General features: G+C 34.9%; 1 protein-coding gene across 5 annotated transcripts in view; it reads left to right on the plus strand.

Moving 5' to 3' along the window:
- RNGTT (RNA guanylyltransferase and 5'-phosphatase) overlaps positions 1 to 18,130 on the plus strand; it is a 264,604-nt gene that overhangs the window by 119,809 nt on the left and 126,665 nt on the right. For all 5 annotated transcript variants that reach the window (XR_012508732.1, XM_010948946.3, XM_074368638.1 and 2 more), the window contains exon 9: positions 8,606 to 8,741. Coding sequence is in view for 4 of the 5 variants with exons in the window: in XM_010948946.3 (XP_010947248.1) it covers positions 8,606 to 8,741 (136 nt within the window). In the remaining variant the exon portion in view is untranslated. The remainder of the gene's footprint in view (positions 1 to 8,605; positions 8,742 to 18,130) is intronic.

An 18,130-nucleotide genomic window follows, 5' to 3' on the forward strand; every position in this document is an offset into this window, starting at 1 on the left:
ACTATGTGCTTTGGACATAATATAATAACAATAGCTTACATTTTATTACCGTGTTCCAGGTATTGTTCTGTACCCTTTGTGTATTAACTCATTTAATTCTTTTTCAATTTTTTTTATGGTAAAATACACATAACATGCAATTTTCCATCTTAACTATTTTAAAGTATATAGTTCAGTGGTATTAAATATGTTCATAATGTGTGCAAACATCACTGCCATTCATGTCCAAAACTCCTTTCATCTTGCAAAACTAAAACTCTATACCCATTAAGTGATAATTCCCCATTCCCCAATTCTTCCAGTCCCTGGTAACATTTTGGCCTACTTTTGGACTCTTTGATTTTTCACTACTCTAGGTATCTTGTATAGGTAGAATCATACCGTAGTTGTCTTTTTGTGACAGGCTTATCACAATGTCCTCAAGTTTCATTTGTATTGTAGAATGTCAGGATTTCCTTCCTTTTTTAAGGCTGACTACTATTCCATTTAATGTATATACCACATTTTGCTTATCCATTTATCTGTCAGTGGACGCTTGGGTTGCTTCCACACTTTTGCTATTGTGACTAATGGTGCTCTAAGCATGGGGGTACTAACTCATTTAATTCTTGCAACCACCTTAGGAGGTGGAGATTTTTGATGAGGAAACCACATCTTAGAGCAGTCATGTGATTTGTGCAAAATCACGCAGCTAGGAAGAGCCTGTCTGGGATAAATGTTCTTAACCACCACAGTAGATGCCGATGTATCTTTCTATGTTGGTACCTTCTGTTTTGCCTACTGATATCTTCACCCCTATATACTGTATATTAATATATAATTAATGGTATGTAATAAAATACCTTTTATTACTAATGTTCACAAATGACATAGTATATTGTTTTATCTTTTACTATTTGCTGTATTTCAGCTGTAAATCAGCTCAATTACAGAGTAAAGTTGAAATTCCTTAAAATGGACTTTAAGTCTCCCATTTGCTTCTCTTCTACCAGAAGTGATTATTTTTTGTACATATTAAATATATTTATTTTTTGAGGGGGGAAGTAATTAAATTTTTTAATTAATTAGTTTATTTATTTTAATGAAGGTGCTGGGGATTGAACCCAAGACCTTGTGCATGCCAAGCATGTGCTCTACCACTGAGTTATATCCTCCCCACCTTAAATTTATAATTTTTAGAAAACTTGGAGTGATAGAGTGATTTGAAAAGAACTTGTTATTTAGACTGTGAGAGAGTTCATGGAAGGGAGTTTTGAGTAAGAGTTTGAAGATAATGTATTTTAGGACAAGGTGGTGTCGTAGTACAGATACACAGGCTTAGCAATAGATGTGTACAGATTTCTGGGCAGTGGAGGATGGCAAAATGAGAAAGGGATAAGGAGGCTGCAATTCTGAAGGTAAAGCACATACTTAGGAGTTGGACAGTTAGAATCATTTTATGATATTTGATGAGATTTTTAGTTCCAGTCTGTTTTTTAAGTGGTCTAGATGGCAAGCATGATTGAATCTGGTATGACAGGCTCTGACCTGGAATTTTCTAAGAACCCATAGTGATAGCATGTAAACAAAGTAAGCAAATTAAATTTTTAAATTGTTGAGTGGTTTGGAACAAATTTGCTCTAAATCTTATTGTGCACTTGACTGTTTGTATTTCGTATCATTAATTCTGTGGAATGGCAGGGAGGAATCTAGAAACTGACACTGGCTCTATGTCTTCCCAGATTTTTTATAGTGTTGATTTTTCAGCTTTGCGTAAGATGAAAAGTTGCTGGTTTGAAGGGGGTTTCTTGAAACAGAAACATCTATGCTTTGAAAATTATTCAATATCTGTTAGTAGAAATAGGCAGACATGATATGTTAGTGAGAAGGCTTGGAGGATTTGTGATGTTTTTTTAATGGTAGATGCCCTTTGGTCTTCGTGATTTATTTGTGATGAGTTATCTAAGTTGAAATAAAAGTCAGAGTCTTTTGACTGATGATTTTTCCGTAGACAAAGTTGACCAAGTAGCAAGCTTAAACAAAACTTGGATGAAGATAACGTAGTGGAAAATTTACTGTATAAACAACATATGAAACAAAGATGACTATGTTTAGGTGGAAGACAGTTAAATGTTGGCAAATTGTTCAAATGTTCAGTGGCATGCTTTTGGCATACCATTTAATACACAATTAACATTCTAAGATCAAAGGCTGGTTAGACAAGTTAGATAATTAAATTGGTGGGGAAGTGAATGGGCTTTGCAGTTTAAAATTAAATAATACATGTTGTCTGTTTAATTACTGTTGTGTGTATATAACTGTTCACATAATAGAATGAAGCTGTGGGCTTAAAATGATTTTAAGACTATAAAACTTTAATCACATCTGTTTAATGACTTTAAATTGATGTGATATGAAGATTAAAAACAAGCTAATCTTTTGAAGAAGTCTGATGTGCTTATAGAATCAATAAATCAAGATAAAAATACCTGTTGGGTTGGAATCTTTTATAATGTTGAATGAAGTTTTTGATAGTTTTTGATGAGAAGAACTGGGTCTTCACATAACTGTGTTAGAACTATGTCTTCATTTCAGTGATTGTTAACAGCAGAAATAAAACTTTTAGAAAAGATTAGGCGGTTGTGGTATTACTGTTTGTGTATATATTCGCGTTAATTTGATAATGTGAAAATAAGAATGACCTTGATATGAGTTCTTTGAAATTTCTGGGAAGATGAAAAAAAGTAGAGCTGTACTTCTTCAAATTGTTTTTGTTTTCAAAGGTTGAAATGTTATTTTTGCCAGATAAACAGATAATAGCCATTGTGTTTCAAAGTAAAGTTCATGTGTAGGATTACATTGTTTTATCATCAAATATTGGTCTTTTTTGTGGACACAAGGCAAACAATGATGTTTAAAGTTATCTGAAGTCTTTCTGAGATTCCTTAATATATGTTGGTGGACTTCAGGTTGTGTTTTCATAGAATTCTGAATGGTGGTTAGGTTTCTAACCTAGCCTATAAATCTTGCTTAATTCCCAAGGTAGCTAAATTACTTATGATGTATGTCTGCTGAGAAAAGTGACAACGCAGGTAACTAAACGAACTATAATTGTGTCAAATTTAAGAAGTTTATAAGAACTCTATTTTGACTTGTTTAAAAACTGTTGATTAGCTTTTATAAAATAAGAAGGAGGTAGATTGAGAGTATGATGGAGATTGTGAAGGGGACTCTAACACTGATTCTTTATTCTGTCTACATGGAGCAAATTATGACTTTTAATTTTGCTCAGTACAGATGCTCCATGCAGATCACTAGCCTTGATCAGGGCTTTCTTAGGCGCATTAATGGAACTAAGTGACTGAGGCGAGGAGGAGGAAAATGTTTTTTTCATTTAACAAACCTGTGGTAAAATGTATGGAATATAAATTTCCTTTTTCTCTAAGAGTTGAAAGAAATGGGGGAAAATGGGTTAAAGAGGACATGGATATGCTTTGCAAAAGAGATTTACTGGAGATAAAATTTACTGAGCAGTGAACTAGTGAGAGAAAAAGCCAAAGTGTGTGCATCAGCCCCTTTGGGGAAGGAAGAAAGCTGGGGTTTAGCAAGTCAGCTCTTCTTGTATCATTTGTGAAGTAAGGTCTGCCAGGTGTTGGTGGGTAGGGGGCAGAGTCCAACCAACTGCTCTTATGTCAGAAAGGTTTATAATTGTATCTGAGGAAGTGGCTCTAAACTGTGAATTCTCTTTATAGGAAATTTTAATGGACCTGAATTTATTTCTGTATATCTCTACAGTCTCGAGAATGAAGTTTCAGGGACTGTGTACCAATTCTGTTTGGAATAGGAATGAGAGGAACTGTATGTAGCTGGTTTCAGAACAGTAGAGGTTTGGCAGTGAATTCTCATGAGAGAAAAGGTACAAAGGGCAAGTAAACTCTGGGCTTAACATTATACACTTACCTCTGTTGAAGGACAGGAAATAGATGGCATGTCTCTTGGTATGAAGTTACTATGTAAAGAGCTAGTATCCTGTAACTTTTGGTATTGAGGACATTTTGAGGGACATTACAGTGGGATTATGTCATAGGCACATTTAACTTACTTGAGTTGAGCTGCAGGTGGTGGGCAAAATGGGAAAAAAAAAAAAAACCAGAACCAGCATATCCATTAGCATTACATTGACTGCAAGCAGTAGAAATCAACTTTGGCTAATTTAAGAAAAAGGTATAAAAGAATATATATATTATATAAATGAAGGCTGTCAAGAGAACCAGTCTCGGAAAATGGATAAGAATCCTGGGAAGCCCGGCAGCAAGGACCAGAGGCAAGGTCAGACACAGGAGCACTTTGAGTTGGAAGCCACCATTGACACTTGCTGACGATGCCTCTGCTGGTGCTCTGAATAATTTTTCAGCTACTCCTGTGCCCCACTGTCACTCAAGTTAAAAGTTTTGGGTATGGAGTATTTGATTGTCTGACTTAGATCCTGAGCCTATTTCCAACCTGCTAGAGACAGGGATGGAGAAAATCTGGGCCTGTTGGTTTCCAATGTAAAAATGAAAAGATCCATGTCTGTAGCCTATTTGTCACTTCTCCCCGACTAAACTGAGCAAGTACTTCTTCCTCCTCCAGTGCTCTGTGGCTCAGTAAATAAAATGCACCCAGTTTCTCCTGCCAGAAGCTTGGAAGTCATCCTTGAAAAGGCTGTTTATGCTTGTTTCTAAAATTTCTTAAAGTCCAAAAACGTATAGTGAGGAAAGCAAATATCATTGATAATTCCACATAGAGATAATTCTTAATCCTTTGGTATAGGCTTCCCTGTCTATTTTATTATAGATACAAAATTTTATCTCCCTATTCCTTGTAATTATACAATCTGATTTTTAACTTGCTTTTTCTTCATTTAATATATTATGAATCTCTTCCCTTATTAATGAATATTTCAATAATGAATATTGGTGATAAATTTAAATTATAAGATGTTTAAAGACTATTTTACTCTTAGGAATGTGAATTAGGACTCTAAGATGCTATTAGTTATCAATATTTTTTTTTTACCAGTTTTCTTTTATTATATACTTCCTAAATTGTATTAATGTAAAATCAGTGGTTTTACTCAATTAGCTAACTTACATCTCAGTGACTGCCCCAAAAGATGGTTTCTAGTTAAGCTGGAAAACCAGCATTTAAAGTAAAGCAGTTTATAAATTTGGCTTTTCTGTTATCTATATAGCTTTGGTATATATACTTTAGTATAAAAAGTGAATCAGTGTTCTCTAATTCAGTGAAACTTCTGAATTAATATTTGTCTTTTAATGAGGATGGATAGAATACAGATAATTTAGTAATTCTGAATATTAAGTTTGCAGTTGAGGTAATTTCATAATTAATAGGAAATTATATTACACTAGTGATCCACGTCCACTGCAGGTAGAAGCATTATTATATACTAAGCCAGCATCTGAAAGTATATGGGATGATTTCCTTTTTTTTTTTTTAAAGATTCTATTCATCCAGAGACTTTGGAGTGATATGAAAATATTTCCACATGCCTTACTTTCCTTCCCTAACGTGAAATTAGCTCCTCATTTTTCATGAGTATCACTTAACAAAAGAACTTGTGATTTGGAACGTCTGGAGTTCAAACCAAAAATCACATCCCAGAAACTTTTGTTTCAAAGTTGGAAAATTGATATGTGCAGAAGAATCCCTAAATACCAACTGCTAAATAATTTCTCTTGTACCTCTGCAGATGTAAGCTGTGTTTCCCATGAGCAATCCTTTATAGTGAATTCCATCTTCTAAAGCCTTCTCTTCCTTGGTCTTTTAAATCTGTTTACACATAGGTGTATGCAGACAGTATTTTCTTTTAATAAATATTCCATCTGAAGTAAAAAGAAAGGTCTGATAGTAAGATACATACACATACATATATATCAAATAAGTGTGTTAAAAAATGAATAGAGAATAATTATGACAGGAAAAGCAAATGTACCAGCACCCTGGGATTTAATACTTATTCTATTTGAACATTATATTTAATTCTGAGCTTCTGGGCAGCCAGTGAAAAGAAAAATGTAATTTCTGTCTTCATCGTATGATCAAAAGAGGTAAACCATTTTTTTTTCTGAATTCTAAAATTTATTAGCGTAAGTCATCTTTTCTCAAATTATAAATATAGAACACTAATTCTGCTGAATATTAACAGATATCAGGATTAAGTTTAGTAAATAATGAGCTAAATAAGATAAACAGACTTACTGTATATATATATATATATATATATTTTTTTTTTTTTTTTTTTAACTGGAGAAAAAGTTTAATGTATATCTCCTGTATACATGGAAGAGACCCAGGAAAACTGGGTGACTCCTTTTATGTTTTCTTATAACCTTTAATGTTCCTGGTATGTATCTTGACTTTCCAAGAGAAAGATATATTGTTTCCCTAATTAATTTTGCCTTGAAATGCTAAAAGTAAATAAAAAGCTTTGCAGAATGCTGGCCTAGGCCCTTAAACAACATGATAGATTGTGCCTTCAGTACCATTGTTGCAGAATGTATCACAGTGCTTTTTTATTTGACCTATTCTTGTATTGATTTAAATTCTCTTTGAAACACAACCCAGTGCAAGGTTGACGTCTTCCAAGAAGCCTAGATCCTCCCTGTCTACTGGGAATTGCTGCTTTTGGAAAGCACGTGCAGGAAGGTTTTGGGAACTAAGCATTCCCATTGTCTGCCAGCCTGCTGGCCTGGCAGTTGGTCCTGGAGTCTCTCAGATGCACAGCAGTCCAGACTGAGGCTGATTTTCTTTTTCTGAGTGAACCTGAGTCTCCACCATCCCTGTCTCCTAGGGCTACAGCTCTTTCAGTGTGTAGTAAGTTCTCCACCTCCTCCCCCGGGGCCTGCTGGGAATAATTATTTTGAAACACTGGTAGCAGCAGGGTTCCAGTCCAGTCTCTAAATGTCAGCCTGTTTGGTTTGCCTTGCTGCCCTTCAACCTGTTGACACATGCTTCTTTTACCTTAATCAGCCCTCCCATTTCTCCTCACCTATCCTGAACATCTCTCTTTGCTTTTTTGAACACATGTTTATGGGAAACAAATTACCCTCCAATATGTTAGCCACCAAGTACTGCATTACATTAGCTTACATCTCTTCGTTGAGCATTTCTTCTGGCCTTAACTTGATTCAGCTCCATCTTTCAGTCGCTGCTTCTTTTCTTTCTGACATACCTCCTGGGTAGGAGATTAGACAGACCAGTCAGCATGCTCCTCCATTCCCAGGGGTACATCCAGACTATTATTCTTCCACTGTTTCATTTAACAACAAACAAAACAACTTAACACAATGATTGTTCTGTTCCTTTGAGGCTCATGCCTCTTAATTTCTTAATCTATTGCTGTCAAATTTTCTCATTCCTTAAGGATGGTACCTGGATACAGTCTCCATTTTCACCCTAAATCTTGCTGTTAACTGCTTCGTAGTATAGCCTGTTGGTCTGTAATTTCCTTAACTTGAATCTGTCTGGACTTTATATACGATGTGAAGCAGAGTTCCATTTTTGGTGATCCACTGATTGGGAATCAGTGATGGTAACTTGGCCATTTGAAGAATGACACATTTTCAAGTTTATAAATTTCCCCATCTATTGATTGGCTGATAAAAATGCTCATGAGCTTGTGTTTAAAAATATTTTAATTTTATAGCAGTGAGTGGGAATTGTACCTGAAATGGTGATACATGGAAGGAATTAGCTGTTCTGCTCAGTTGTAAGAGAAGGAACATTGGATACTTTGAGGGCTGGCCATTTGAAAATCACTTTCTTTTTTTCTACTGCAAAGTAGAGTAATACCTAATTTGTATAGTTGTTGGACCAATGAAGTGCAGCAATTGCATGTATGTGTGTTTTGTAAACTTCTATGTTTAAGATCTAATAAAAATTAGAGAACTGTTCTCTCCTAAGTTGGGTTATATAAGGTTGCTCTTGAACATCACATTGTCTCTGTGAAAAGATTTGATTTCTCTGTATCCTGTGTTTTAAAATAGGAAACAAAGACTTAAAAAAAAAGAATATTTGTTATTTGTGGTACTTTAATCTGCATGATGGTGGAGGGGGGAGACTCTGGTGAACATTATTCCAGGAAGCTGTTGTAAATCTAAGGAAACACAATTTAACTGTTATTTCTTACAATCCGGTTCTTGAATTATACTGCTAGCATTATTTATTTTTCATTTTTCAGTTTTATTAGGTAGAATTGGTACAATTTGCACGTATACAATACATTGCATGTAAATACATGTATACAATATACTGTACATGTATTTTTAAAATTTACATATATGTACTGTTCTTTGTTTCTAAGAACAGTTTAGAGCTTTAGATTTTTAAACTTACATAGTTATCAAAGGAATAAAGCCAGCCACAAAATAAGAATCAACAGAATGCAGTAATCCAGTCAGAAAGGACAGTCAAATGTGCTTACACATATTTAAGAAATCAGTCATCTAAGTTATAAATAATAAGTAGTTCACTTGTGTCCTTTTTTTTAGATTCCACCTATAAATATCATGGCATTTTTCCTTCTCTTTCTGGCAGTGTTACCTTTTTAATGTTTCATTTACAGGTATATGATGTTGATTGATGGCACAAATGAAGTTTTTATGATTGATAGAGATAATTCAGTGTTTCATGTTTCAAATCTGGAATTTCCATTTCGTAAAGACCTTCGTATACATTTATCAAATACTCTCTTAGATGGGGTAAGTTGTATTTTATCTTTAAAAAAAATTAAACATTACTGTTTTGCTTTCTTTGTGCAAGTAAATGTGTATTTTTATTAATTAGACAATTTTATTAATTAAATTTTAAATCAAATCTAGTTTTTTAAGAAAGTTTTTTTATTGATGTATAATTGACAAAAAATTGAACCTAGTTTTTTTATTAGGTTGTTAAATTTCATTTATCACTTACCTGTGCTTACTGTCACTTGATCATTGTCTTAGATACAGAGTAAGCAAAGAAAATTAAATATTAATTTTTTTGTGTGATTGAAAAAAAGATTCTTATTGAATAAAACATTTTATTTTATTGTTTGTTTGTCAATTGAATTTTAATTATGTGATATGACATATCACATTTTCCCTTGGTTCTTTAGCTATATGGACTAATAGTTCTTGCTGAAAGAGAATCGTGCCTTTAAAAGCAACCACTGTACTTTTCCATTTGAATTTTGAAAGCTGGTGAGAGTTTTCCCATTCAGAAAATCTATATTTAATAATGATAAAATTACTTTTTAAAAATGTTTTAGCTTTCTGCCATGCAAACTGCTTTCTTCTCCCTAATTCTAAAAATATTGGTTCATTGTAAATAAAAATTAAAATAACATAGAATATTACAAACAAAACTGGCAAAAATCACCTGAACTTCTATCGTTGGAATAAATTCTGTTACCATTTTGATGAACATTATTCCAGACTTTCCTCTGTGCTGAAATATTCAATCTTACATCTGTTCCTGAGGGATTCACATTCATATTAGTAATAGCAACTCATGGCATAGATTCTGAATACAGGTACCTCTGCCCTGGTTGAAAATGAGTGCTTTGGTCAAATATGTACACACATGGATAGTTACATAATTTTGTGTGAAAAGAGCTGAATGTTACATGTGTTTTGTAACTTTTTTTTTCATTTAGCAATATGTTTTGGACCTTTTACACATTAAAGTCTGAATGATAGACCACTGTGTATGTAAACACTGGAATTTGGGGTTTCCAAACTATCTTGATTGTGAAAATTATAGAGGATACTTGTTAAAGACACGAACGACCTATCCCAATAGCCTATCCTAGACCTAATTAATGAATTAGATTGTCTCAGGGGCCATGGTATCTGTATTTTTAATAAGTGTCCAAGTGATTCTAATCAATTTGAGAAACAATTTTATGATTTATTTAGCCAATCCTCTTTTGGTGGACATTTGGATTTTTTTTTGTAGGTTTTTCTGTTGTAAGACACACTTGAATGCATAGCCTTAATACTTTTTCCTTTCACAATTGTGAAGTTTTATAATTAAGATTCTTAGAAGTAAGATTGTAATGTGTATTTAAGAGTCTTTTAAATATAAGTAACTGAACTCCAACTTAAAGTAACTGAGGGAAAAAAAGAACTAAATTGGCACAAATAATTAGGTTTTGGCTTGGCCTGCTTCAGGCCGGATCTGGAGTCTCAAATGATGTTGGTCAGGCTCTGTCTTTCTCTCTTTGCTTTACTTGTCTGTCTTTCCTCCTCTTCATGAAGGCTTTTTCCATGTGGGAGGCAAGCTGCTTTGCAACCCAAGCAGGAAGGGAACCTTTTCTCCCGATATCAATATATCAATCCCAGGGAAGATTCCACAGGGTCTTGCCTGAGTTTTGTACCCCTGGAAGAGTGACAGTGGAGGCCAGGAACCCTGGTAGCAGGACCACCTGGAGTGCAAGAGGAGTAGTGTTACCAAGGAAGGGACGGTAACAGGCTATATTGCACAGTGTTCACTGGGCTGGATTGGAGGACATGCTCATATTGAACACTGACATGTATAATTGCCACCCTACTTTCCAGAAAATTTGAACACATGTACAGTTCTGCCAGCTGTATGTAAATGATCTGTACATTGTCTTAAACACTGGGTTTGAAAATTTAAAACCTTCTGATTTGATGAGGAAAGGGATGACTTTCTCATGTTAAGGGACAATAGAGCACAGTGGTTAAGAGCCTTAACTCTAACTGATGGTGCCTTACTGGCTTCTTCAGTTATTACATGAGCACCCTTAAATCATTTACTCAGTTTCCTCATCTGTAGTGAAGTTAGACTAAAAATAGTACTTAGTTCTTGATGCTGTTGTGAAGATTAAGTCAGATAGTTTTTAAAGTGCTGGTAATAGTGTCTGGTACATAGTGAAATAATGTATTTACCTCTTTTAATTTGCGTTTATGTGAATTGTTAAGGAGGTTTAACATTTTTTTTTCTTTATTAGTGTATTTAGCAGAGTTTAGAGTTACTGTATTTCTTCCGTGAGTTGCTCATTCAAATCTTTTATACATTTTTCTATTGGGTGTTCATCTTTTTCTTACTGACTTAAGAGAAGTTTTTGTCTGTTGGGGTATTTATGACACATTTTGAAATAAATGTATTTTCACTTTTTCTGTTTTTTGTTGTGGCACAAATTTAAATTTATGTAGGTAAATTATATATACCTTGTTTTTTAATATTTGGCTTTTGTGTCATTAAAAAAGATATTTTTACCTTAGAATTATCATAATACATAGCTGTATTTCCTTCTAATACGTTTATGGTTTCATTTGTATATTTAAATATTTGATCTGTCTACAGTACATTTTGATAAAAGAAATGAGATAGGGACACAGTTTTATTTCCAGATGTCTAAAATGTTGCCTCAGCACCATTCAGCTAACCTATCTTTCTTTTTTAATTAGATATATCATTTTTATTGTAATAGGAATTCCCTTATCTCATTGTTTGTTTCTTGATTTGCTTTCCCATTCCATTAATATCTTGGTCTTCCAGTGGTAGTTTTAGGTTGATTTAAATGCTCTAACTTTCGCATACGTTTTAATGTCTGATAATCCAAGGGCACCCAGTTTCCTGGCTGTTCTGAAGTTTGTCACTTAGAATTTGCTCTCTTTTTTTAGCTTTTGGATGAGCAAGGCTATTTGATTGAGAAGTTAGGCTGAATTAGTGTGTTACACTTTATGTGCAGATCTGTACAACAAGAAGCTTGTATTTCTCTCTGCAGAGAGATCTCTTGTAAGCTTGTCTCCAGAGAGACAAGCTTTCTGTTTGCTGTTTGGTGATATGGTTCATCTCTCTGCTGCACCTTCACTGTTTTTCTTTGGAGGGAAAAGGGACTCTACATCTTTCTTATAACTTCCTACAACTTTAAGTCTCTTTTCTACAAGGATACTACTCATGTTCTTTAACATTTCTTCACTTTTTCAACATTGAACCTTTTTCCCAAGGTGGGTTGAATTTTATCTGGCTAATATTTTCTGGAATTCATCTGAGAACACTTCCTGTCTTAATCAAGATGAAATTTGCTTCTCTATTTCTGATTTATATCAACAGATATGGGGATGATAGGGAGTAGCTTGCGAATGTTCACTTGAACTCTTAATGAAAGAATTATCCTAATGAAAACCACATGCATAAAGTATGTATTTATTTGTTTAACAGAGTTGACCTGAATGCTTGTTGCCCCCATCCTTTGTGCTTTTTAAAAAATTTACCAGCTAACTATTGGAGTGTGCAAGCCAGAAGATGGAAGACTGTGATTGGAGAATGGGATGTTTGAATTAGTCACTTCTGAGGTATAGTTTTGGGGGATGAGAAGGTTCAGGATGTGGCCTAGAGAGAGTGAGTTTGAGGTTGTGTGGAGAAGAGCAGTGGAAATGAACTCAAGGAAAAGTTTAGATGGATCATAATGAGTGATGACAGAAGTCCAGGTAGAGGGGAAGACTATAGCCAGCCAGGTACTAGAGAGTAGAAAGAGGAAAGAAGGTAGTATAGTTGAATGAGACTGATTGGCAAACAGAGACTGAGCAGAGTAATGATCAAGTCACAAAGAGTTATCTATACTAGGGGCTACTAGTAAATTTTTTCCTGTGACAGTGTGTGTAGTAAAATATCATTTTGTAAACTTTTTATATATGTAAACTTTTAAATATTTGGGTGTGTTTGTGTGTGTGTGTAGGTGCCTGCTATGTGTGCACACACACACCCCCTTGTGGTTGATGGAGCCACTGCATAAGGTTGGAGAGATAGTCCACTGTAGTCCATTCTCACTGTAGTTGTTGTGACTGGCACCCCTGGAGTTGTGCTTTAGGTTAACTGCATAGCCAGTACAGCAGCTCTGGTAGGTAGTTCATGGGAACAGCAAGAACATTTGTTCTGATTTTTGTTACCTTCATTTTATTTAAGACAGTTTTTTTTTTAAAGCATTGTAATTAATAAAATAAAAGGAAGAAAAAGATTCTTAAGTAATAGCATTTGCCAAAGTTTAGTGTAGTTTATCATTTCTATCATGTGCTGTGCCAAAAGTGCAGGCATTGCCTAGAAGATTGAGGAGAACGCATCACTCTTGAGACGTTCACTTCGTTGCCTAGTCGTGGAGAATGATAGGTAGTGAATAAAACAGTAACCTGAGGGATGGTATTTAAAACAAGTCCTTTGGTGGTTTAGAGGAGAAATAAATTACATCTAGTTAGTTAGGAACTGAAGATGTTTTATAGAGGAGTTGTCATTAGATATGGGAAGATTTCTTTAGATTTTTGTTGGACCTGGGCTGAGGGCATTCCAGGTAGGAAATAATGCTTAAAAATAAGATATTTAACCATCTGCAGATTTCACTTAGCAATACTATTATTTTCACCCCAAACCTGGATAACTGAGAGCAACATAATAGACTCTTAAGAGGTTTTAAAATAGCAATATGATTCATGATGTCAGTTTACTTGGACCAGAATTATAGTTGCCATATCTGTTTTTTCAGTTAGTTAATTAAAACAGTTCTCTGTAGTTTCCTGTTTCTTCTACATTTTCATTTGCAAATTGTTTTTGTAAAATTCCAAATCCAAGAATAACTCAAACTACCTAATTGTCTGGCTGTCAGATGTGAGCATTGAAGCTTTTGTTTTGCTCTCTAAATTATGTTTTTTGACCCACAAAATGTGGAAGATAGGAGTTAAGAAATACGGCATTTATTCACTTGGAACAAATTAGTGAAAATTCAATCAATTTCACACTGAGGCTAAAAGGAGGATATAACAGTTAATCATTAAAGTTAATAGCAGAAATTTTGGAAAAATGTCATGTCTTTTCAACTATTAATTTTTTTAAAGGAATATGCATGCTTATTGTTAAAATTTTAGAAAGCCTGTATGTTATAAAATACAGATGTCAAGAAGAGATTACATTTTAACATTTTGATGTATTTCCTTTTAGTCATTTTGTTGCACATACATTTATAGAATGCATATAATCAACATGTACATAGCTGACATTCAGTATATGCTGTATATCTGCAATTCCATCATTTCCTTTCAATCTGAAGAACTGATTTTAGGGTTTTTTAATTTTGATCTTATTTAAAAAATTGAAATATAATTCACCATTTTAAGGTGACTAATTCAGTGTTTTTTAGTATTCACAAACTTGTGTAACCATCATTGCTAATTCTGGAACATGTGATCACCCAGATGGACTATGATAATTAGAATCAAGTGGGCCTTATCTGAAAGGATTTCAAGGAATGAACTACCTTTGAGATGAGCTTTGAAGGCCCACAGGTTTTCCAGAGGGCAGTTAATTACTTCCTCTTATTAAAAACCCTTCAGTGGTTCTCCATTGTCCAAAGCATGAAAGACTACTCAGCATAATATTCCTTATATCCGGGGTGGGTCATGCCTAAGTCAGTCTCTCTGTCTTCCTTCCTTCCCTCCTTCCTTCCTTTGTTACTGTGCAATGTTTCAGGCATAGAGCAAAGTGATTCAGTTTTGCACACACACACACATATACACATTCTTTTTTGGATCTTTTCTACTATATGTTATTACAAGCTATTGAATAAAGTTCCCTGTGCTATACAGTAGGTCCTTGTTGTTTATCTATTTTATATATAGTAGCATGTATCTGTTAATCCCAAATTCGTAATTTATCCCTCCCTGCTATGGGCCATGTGTAAGTCTTTAGCATCATCTTTGACTGTGAGCCCTTGAACCATAAATTCCACCTATACTGAGCTTTGGACAGCTTACCACTTTTTTCATGCCTTTTTAATACCATTTGGCTCATCCACAATCCTAGAAAATATCTACCATGTTTTCCAGGATTCAACTAATGGATCATTCACCTTATTTTCAAACCTTTCTCTTACTCTTCAAGTGGAAATAGCTATTCCTTCTCCATAAGTTTATTCCATATGTCCTTATTTGGCTGGAATAGTATAGGTGTATACTTTGTCTTAGTACAGTTATTAATAGTAATCTATTTCACTCTTAAAAGTATCCTGGTTTAGACAATAAGCTACATGGTCATTCTATATATATGGCCATCTATCATTAAAACTATAACTTTTCCTTGGACCTAGCTACTTACATATTTTCCTCTCTTCCTGCAACAAAGTCCCTTGAAGATAGGGACTATGTACTTAACTTCTGCAGGAATTAAGAATGTGTATTATGGTTTGGGTTCAGGAAATACTGGATAGATAGGCAGAACACTGGATGCCTGTGGACTTCAACCAAAGGGAATGGAATATAGAAAAGTACAGAGGATAGGAAAGTCAAGCATGCAGGAATTTTTTTTTCTTTCTTTTCTTTGTTGGGGGAGGGCCCATAATGAAGGATTTAAGCTTCAGGTTTCTCCATAGCAATATTTGGTGCCAAAAGATGGTGGAAGAATTTCTGACAAGTTCCTGAGGGATAGACAATTGATGTGCCTTGGTGTAGTTTTCTTCAGGTTTCTTATGCTTAGGGTTTGTTGAGCATCTTTTAAATGTGGGTGTACAATTTTCATCAAAAGTAGACCTTTTTTTGTGCATTTCTACCCTTCCTCCCTTTGAAGATTTAATTACTAATGTTTTCATTAAAACAAAACAACCTTTCTGTGTTTCTTTTTGGATAGTTTCTATTCCTTTGTCTTCAAGTTCACTGATATTTTCTTCTGCAGTGTCTAAATTGCTGTTCATCTCAACCATGGTATTTTTCACCTCTGGAAATTCATTTTTAGCCTTTTTTATGTCTTCTTTGCCCTTACTTACCTTTTTGAATGTATGGAATACTGTTATAATAAGCCATCCTCATATTCTTGGCTGCTGTCTCTAACATCTCTCACAGGTTTAGGCCTATTTTGATTGATTTTTCTCCTCTTTATAGGTTGTATATTTTTGCCTCTTTACATACCTGATAATTTTTGATTGGATGCCAGACATTTTGAATTTTACCTTGTTGAGGGCTTGATATTTTTGTATTTCTATTAATATTTTTGATCTTTGTTCTGACATGCAGTTAATTTACTTGCAGCTTTTGAGTCTTGTTTTAAAGATTTACTGGATGGACTAGAGCAGTCTTTAGTCTAGGGATAATTACTCTCCACTACTGAAACAAGAGCTTTCTAAGTACTCAGTGCCCTGTGAGTTATGAGAGTTTCTAATCTGGCTAGTGGGAACAGGCATTGTTGCCAACCTTCTTGGGTCTTTCTAAGATTTTGAGGGTGCTTCTTTGCCTGGCCCTAAATGGCTTCCTTATATGCATACTCTGCTGAATATTCACGGGGGTCTATCTGCAGATCTCTGGAGTTCTTTCTCTGGGCAGCCACCTCTCTCTCTCTCTCTCTCTCTCTCTCTCTCTCTCTCTCTCTCTCTCTCTCTCTCCCCCCCTCCCTCCCTCCCTCTCTCTCCCTCTCTCTCTCTCTCCTTCCCCTTCCCTCCTTCCCTCCCTCTCTCTCTCTCTTCCTTCCTCCCTTCCTCACCCTTTCTCCCCCTCTCTCATACTCTGTACTGAAAACTCCTTCCTCATTGGTCCCCCCAGACAATCTGTTTTGTGTTCTCAATTCAGGGAGACTGGCTCTACAGGGACTACTGAGATCCCCCTACCTGCATTGAAGCCTGGAAACTCTCCTCGACCAATAAGCTGGGACAATTGTAGGGCTCATATAGTTCATTTACTGTCTTGCAGGGGTTACTGTCCTTTGTTGCTGGATGTCCAGTACCTTGAAGATGATTTCTTCATGTATTTTGTCCACATCTTTGGTTGTTTCAGGCAGGAGGGTAAATCTAGGTCCTGTTTCTCCAGTTTGGTCAGAAGAGAAAATGTGTTTTACACTTCTTAACTAGATTTTATTTATTTATTTTTAATTTTTATTTGTAAGTGTGGTAAAAACTACATAACATAAAACTTACTATCTTAACCAATTTTAGGGATACAGTCCAGTGGTAACTATATGCACATTGTTGTGCAGGAGATCTCTGGAACTTTTTTGTTCTGTAAAACTTAAACTCTATACCAGTTAAACAGCTCCCCACTACCCCTAGCCTGTGGCAACCACCATTCTAGTTTCTATTTCTTTGAATTTAACTACTGTAGATACCTCATGTAACTGAAATCATATAGTACTTGTCTTTTTGTTACTGGCTTATTTCACTTAGTATAATGTCCTCAAGGTTTATCCATGTTACAGCACGTGATAGATTTCCTTCCTTTTCAAGGTTGAGTAATAGTCTGCTATATGTGTATGCCATATTTATTTATCCATTTATCTGTTGATGGACATTTGGGTTGCTTCTACCTCTTAGCTATTGGAATAATGCTGCTATCAACATGGCTGTACAAATATCTCTTCAGGATATTGATTTTAATTCTTTTGGCTATATACCTAGAAGTGGGATTACTGGGTCCTGTGGTAGTTTTATTGTTGTTTTTTTTGAGAGAACTATTGTACTTCTCCCATAGTGGTTGTCCCATTTTATAGTCCCACCAATACTGCAGTCCAGTTTTCTTAACTAAATTTTAGACTTAGGTAGTTTATGTTTACCTACTTTTTTTCTGTAACCTAGGGTGATAGTGGCAGCTGTAGGGAAGGGAGACATTGTGGTGAGGAGGTTGTTGGGAAGAATGCAGCCTAGGTATGGGGTCTTTGTTAGAATCTCTGGGGTCTGTTCTCTTTGGGTGATTGTTTTCTTCAGCTAGTTGGAAGCCATACTTTACTCCAATAGTGCTCAGATTATTTCTCCAATTCAGTATGGAGTCCTTTAGCCTTTATTTCAGGCAGAAAGAGTGTTCTGCTATTTTAATTACTCTTCATCAGAAGAGGGGGGAAAATGAAGACAAGAATAACCACTGAGTTTGCGTCAGTAAACAGTTTAAAATAACAAGTGATTTATATCATGTGTTGGATTCAAGATGATAACCATAAATAAATGTCTATAGCTTAATGAATATATGTTTGAGAAAGAAATCCATGGGTAATAGTTTCTTAACTATTAAATTATTTGTCCTAAATCAGTGTGTTCTTTGTAATTTTAGATGGTTATGTATGGATATTCTGTCATGAAACTGGTTAACAGAATACTGCTTGGTTTTCTAGGAAGAATATG

The sequence above is a fragment of the Camelus bactrianus genome, chromosome 8 (genome assembly GCF_048773025.1).
Source record: "Camelus bactrianus isolate YW-2024 breed Bactrian camel chromosome 8, ASM4877302v1, whole genome shotgun sequence".
NCBI lineage: Eukaryota > Metazoa > Chordata > Mammalia > Artiodactyla > Camelidae > Camelus > Camelus bactrianus.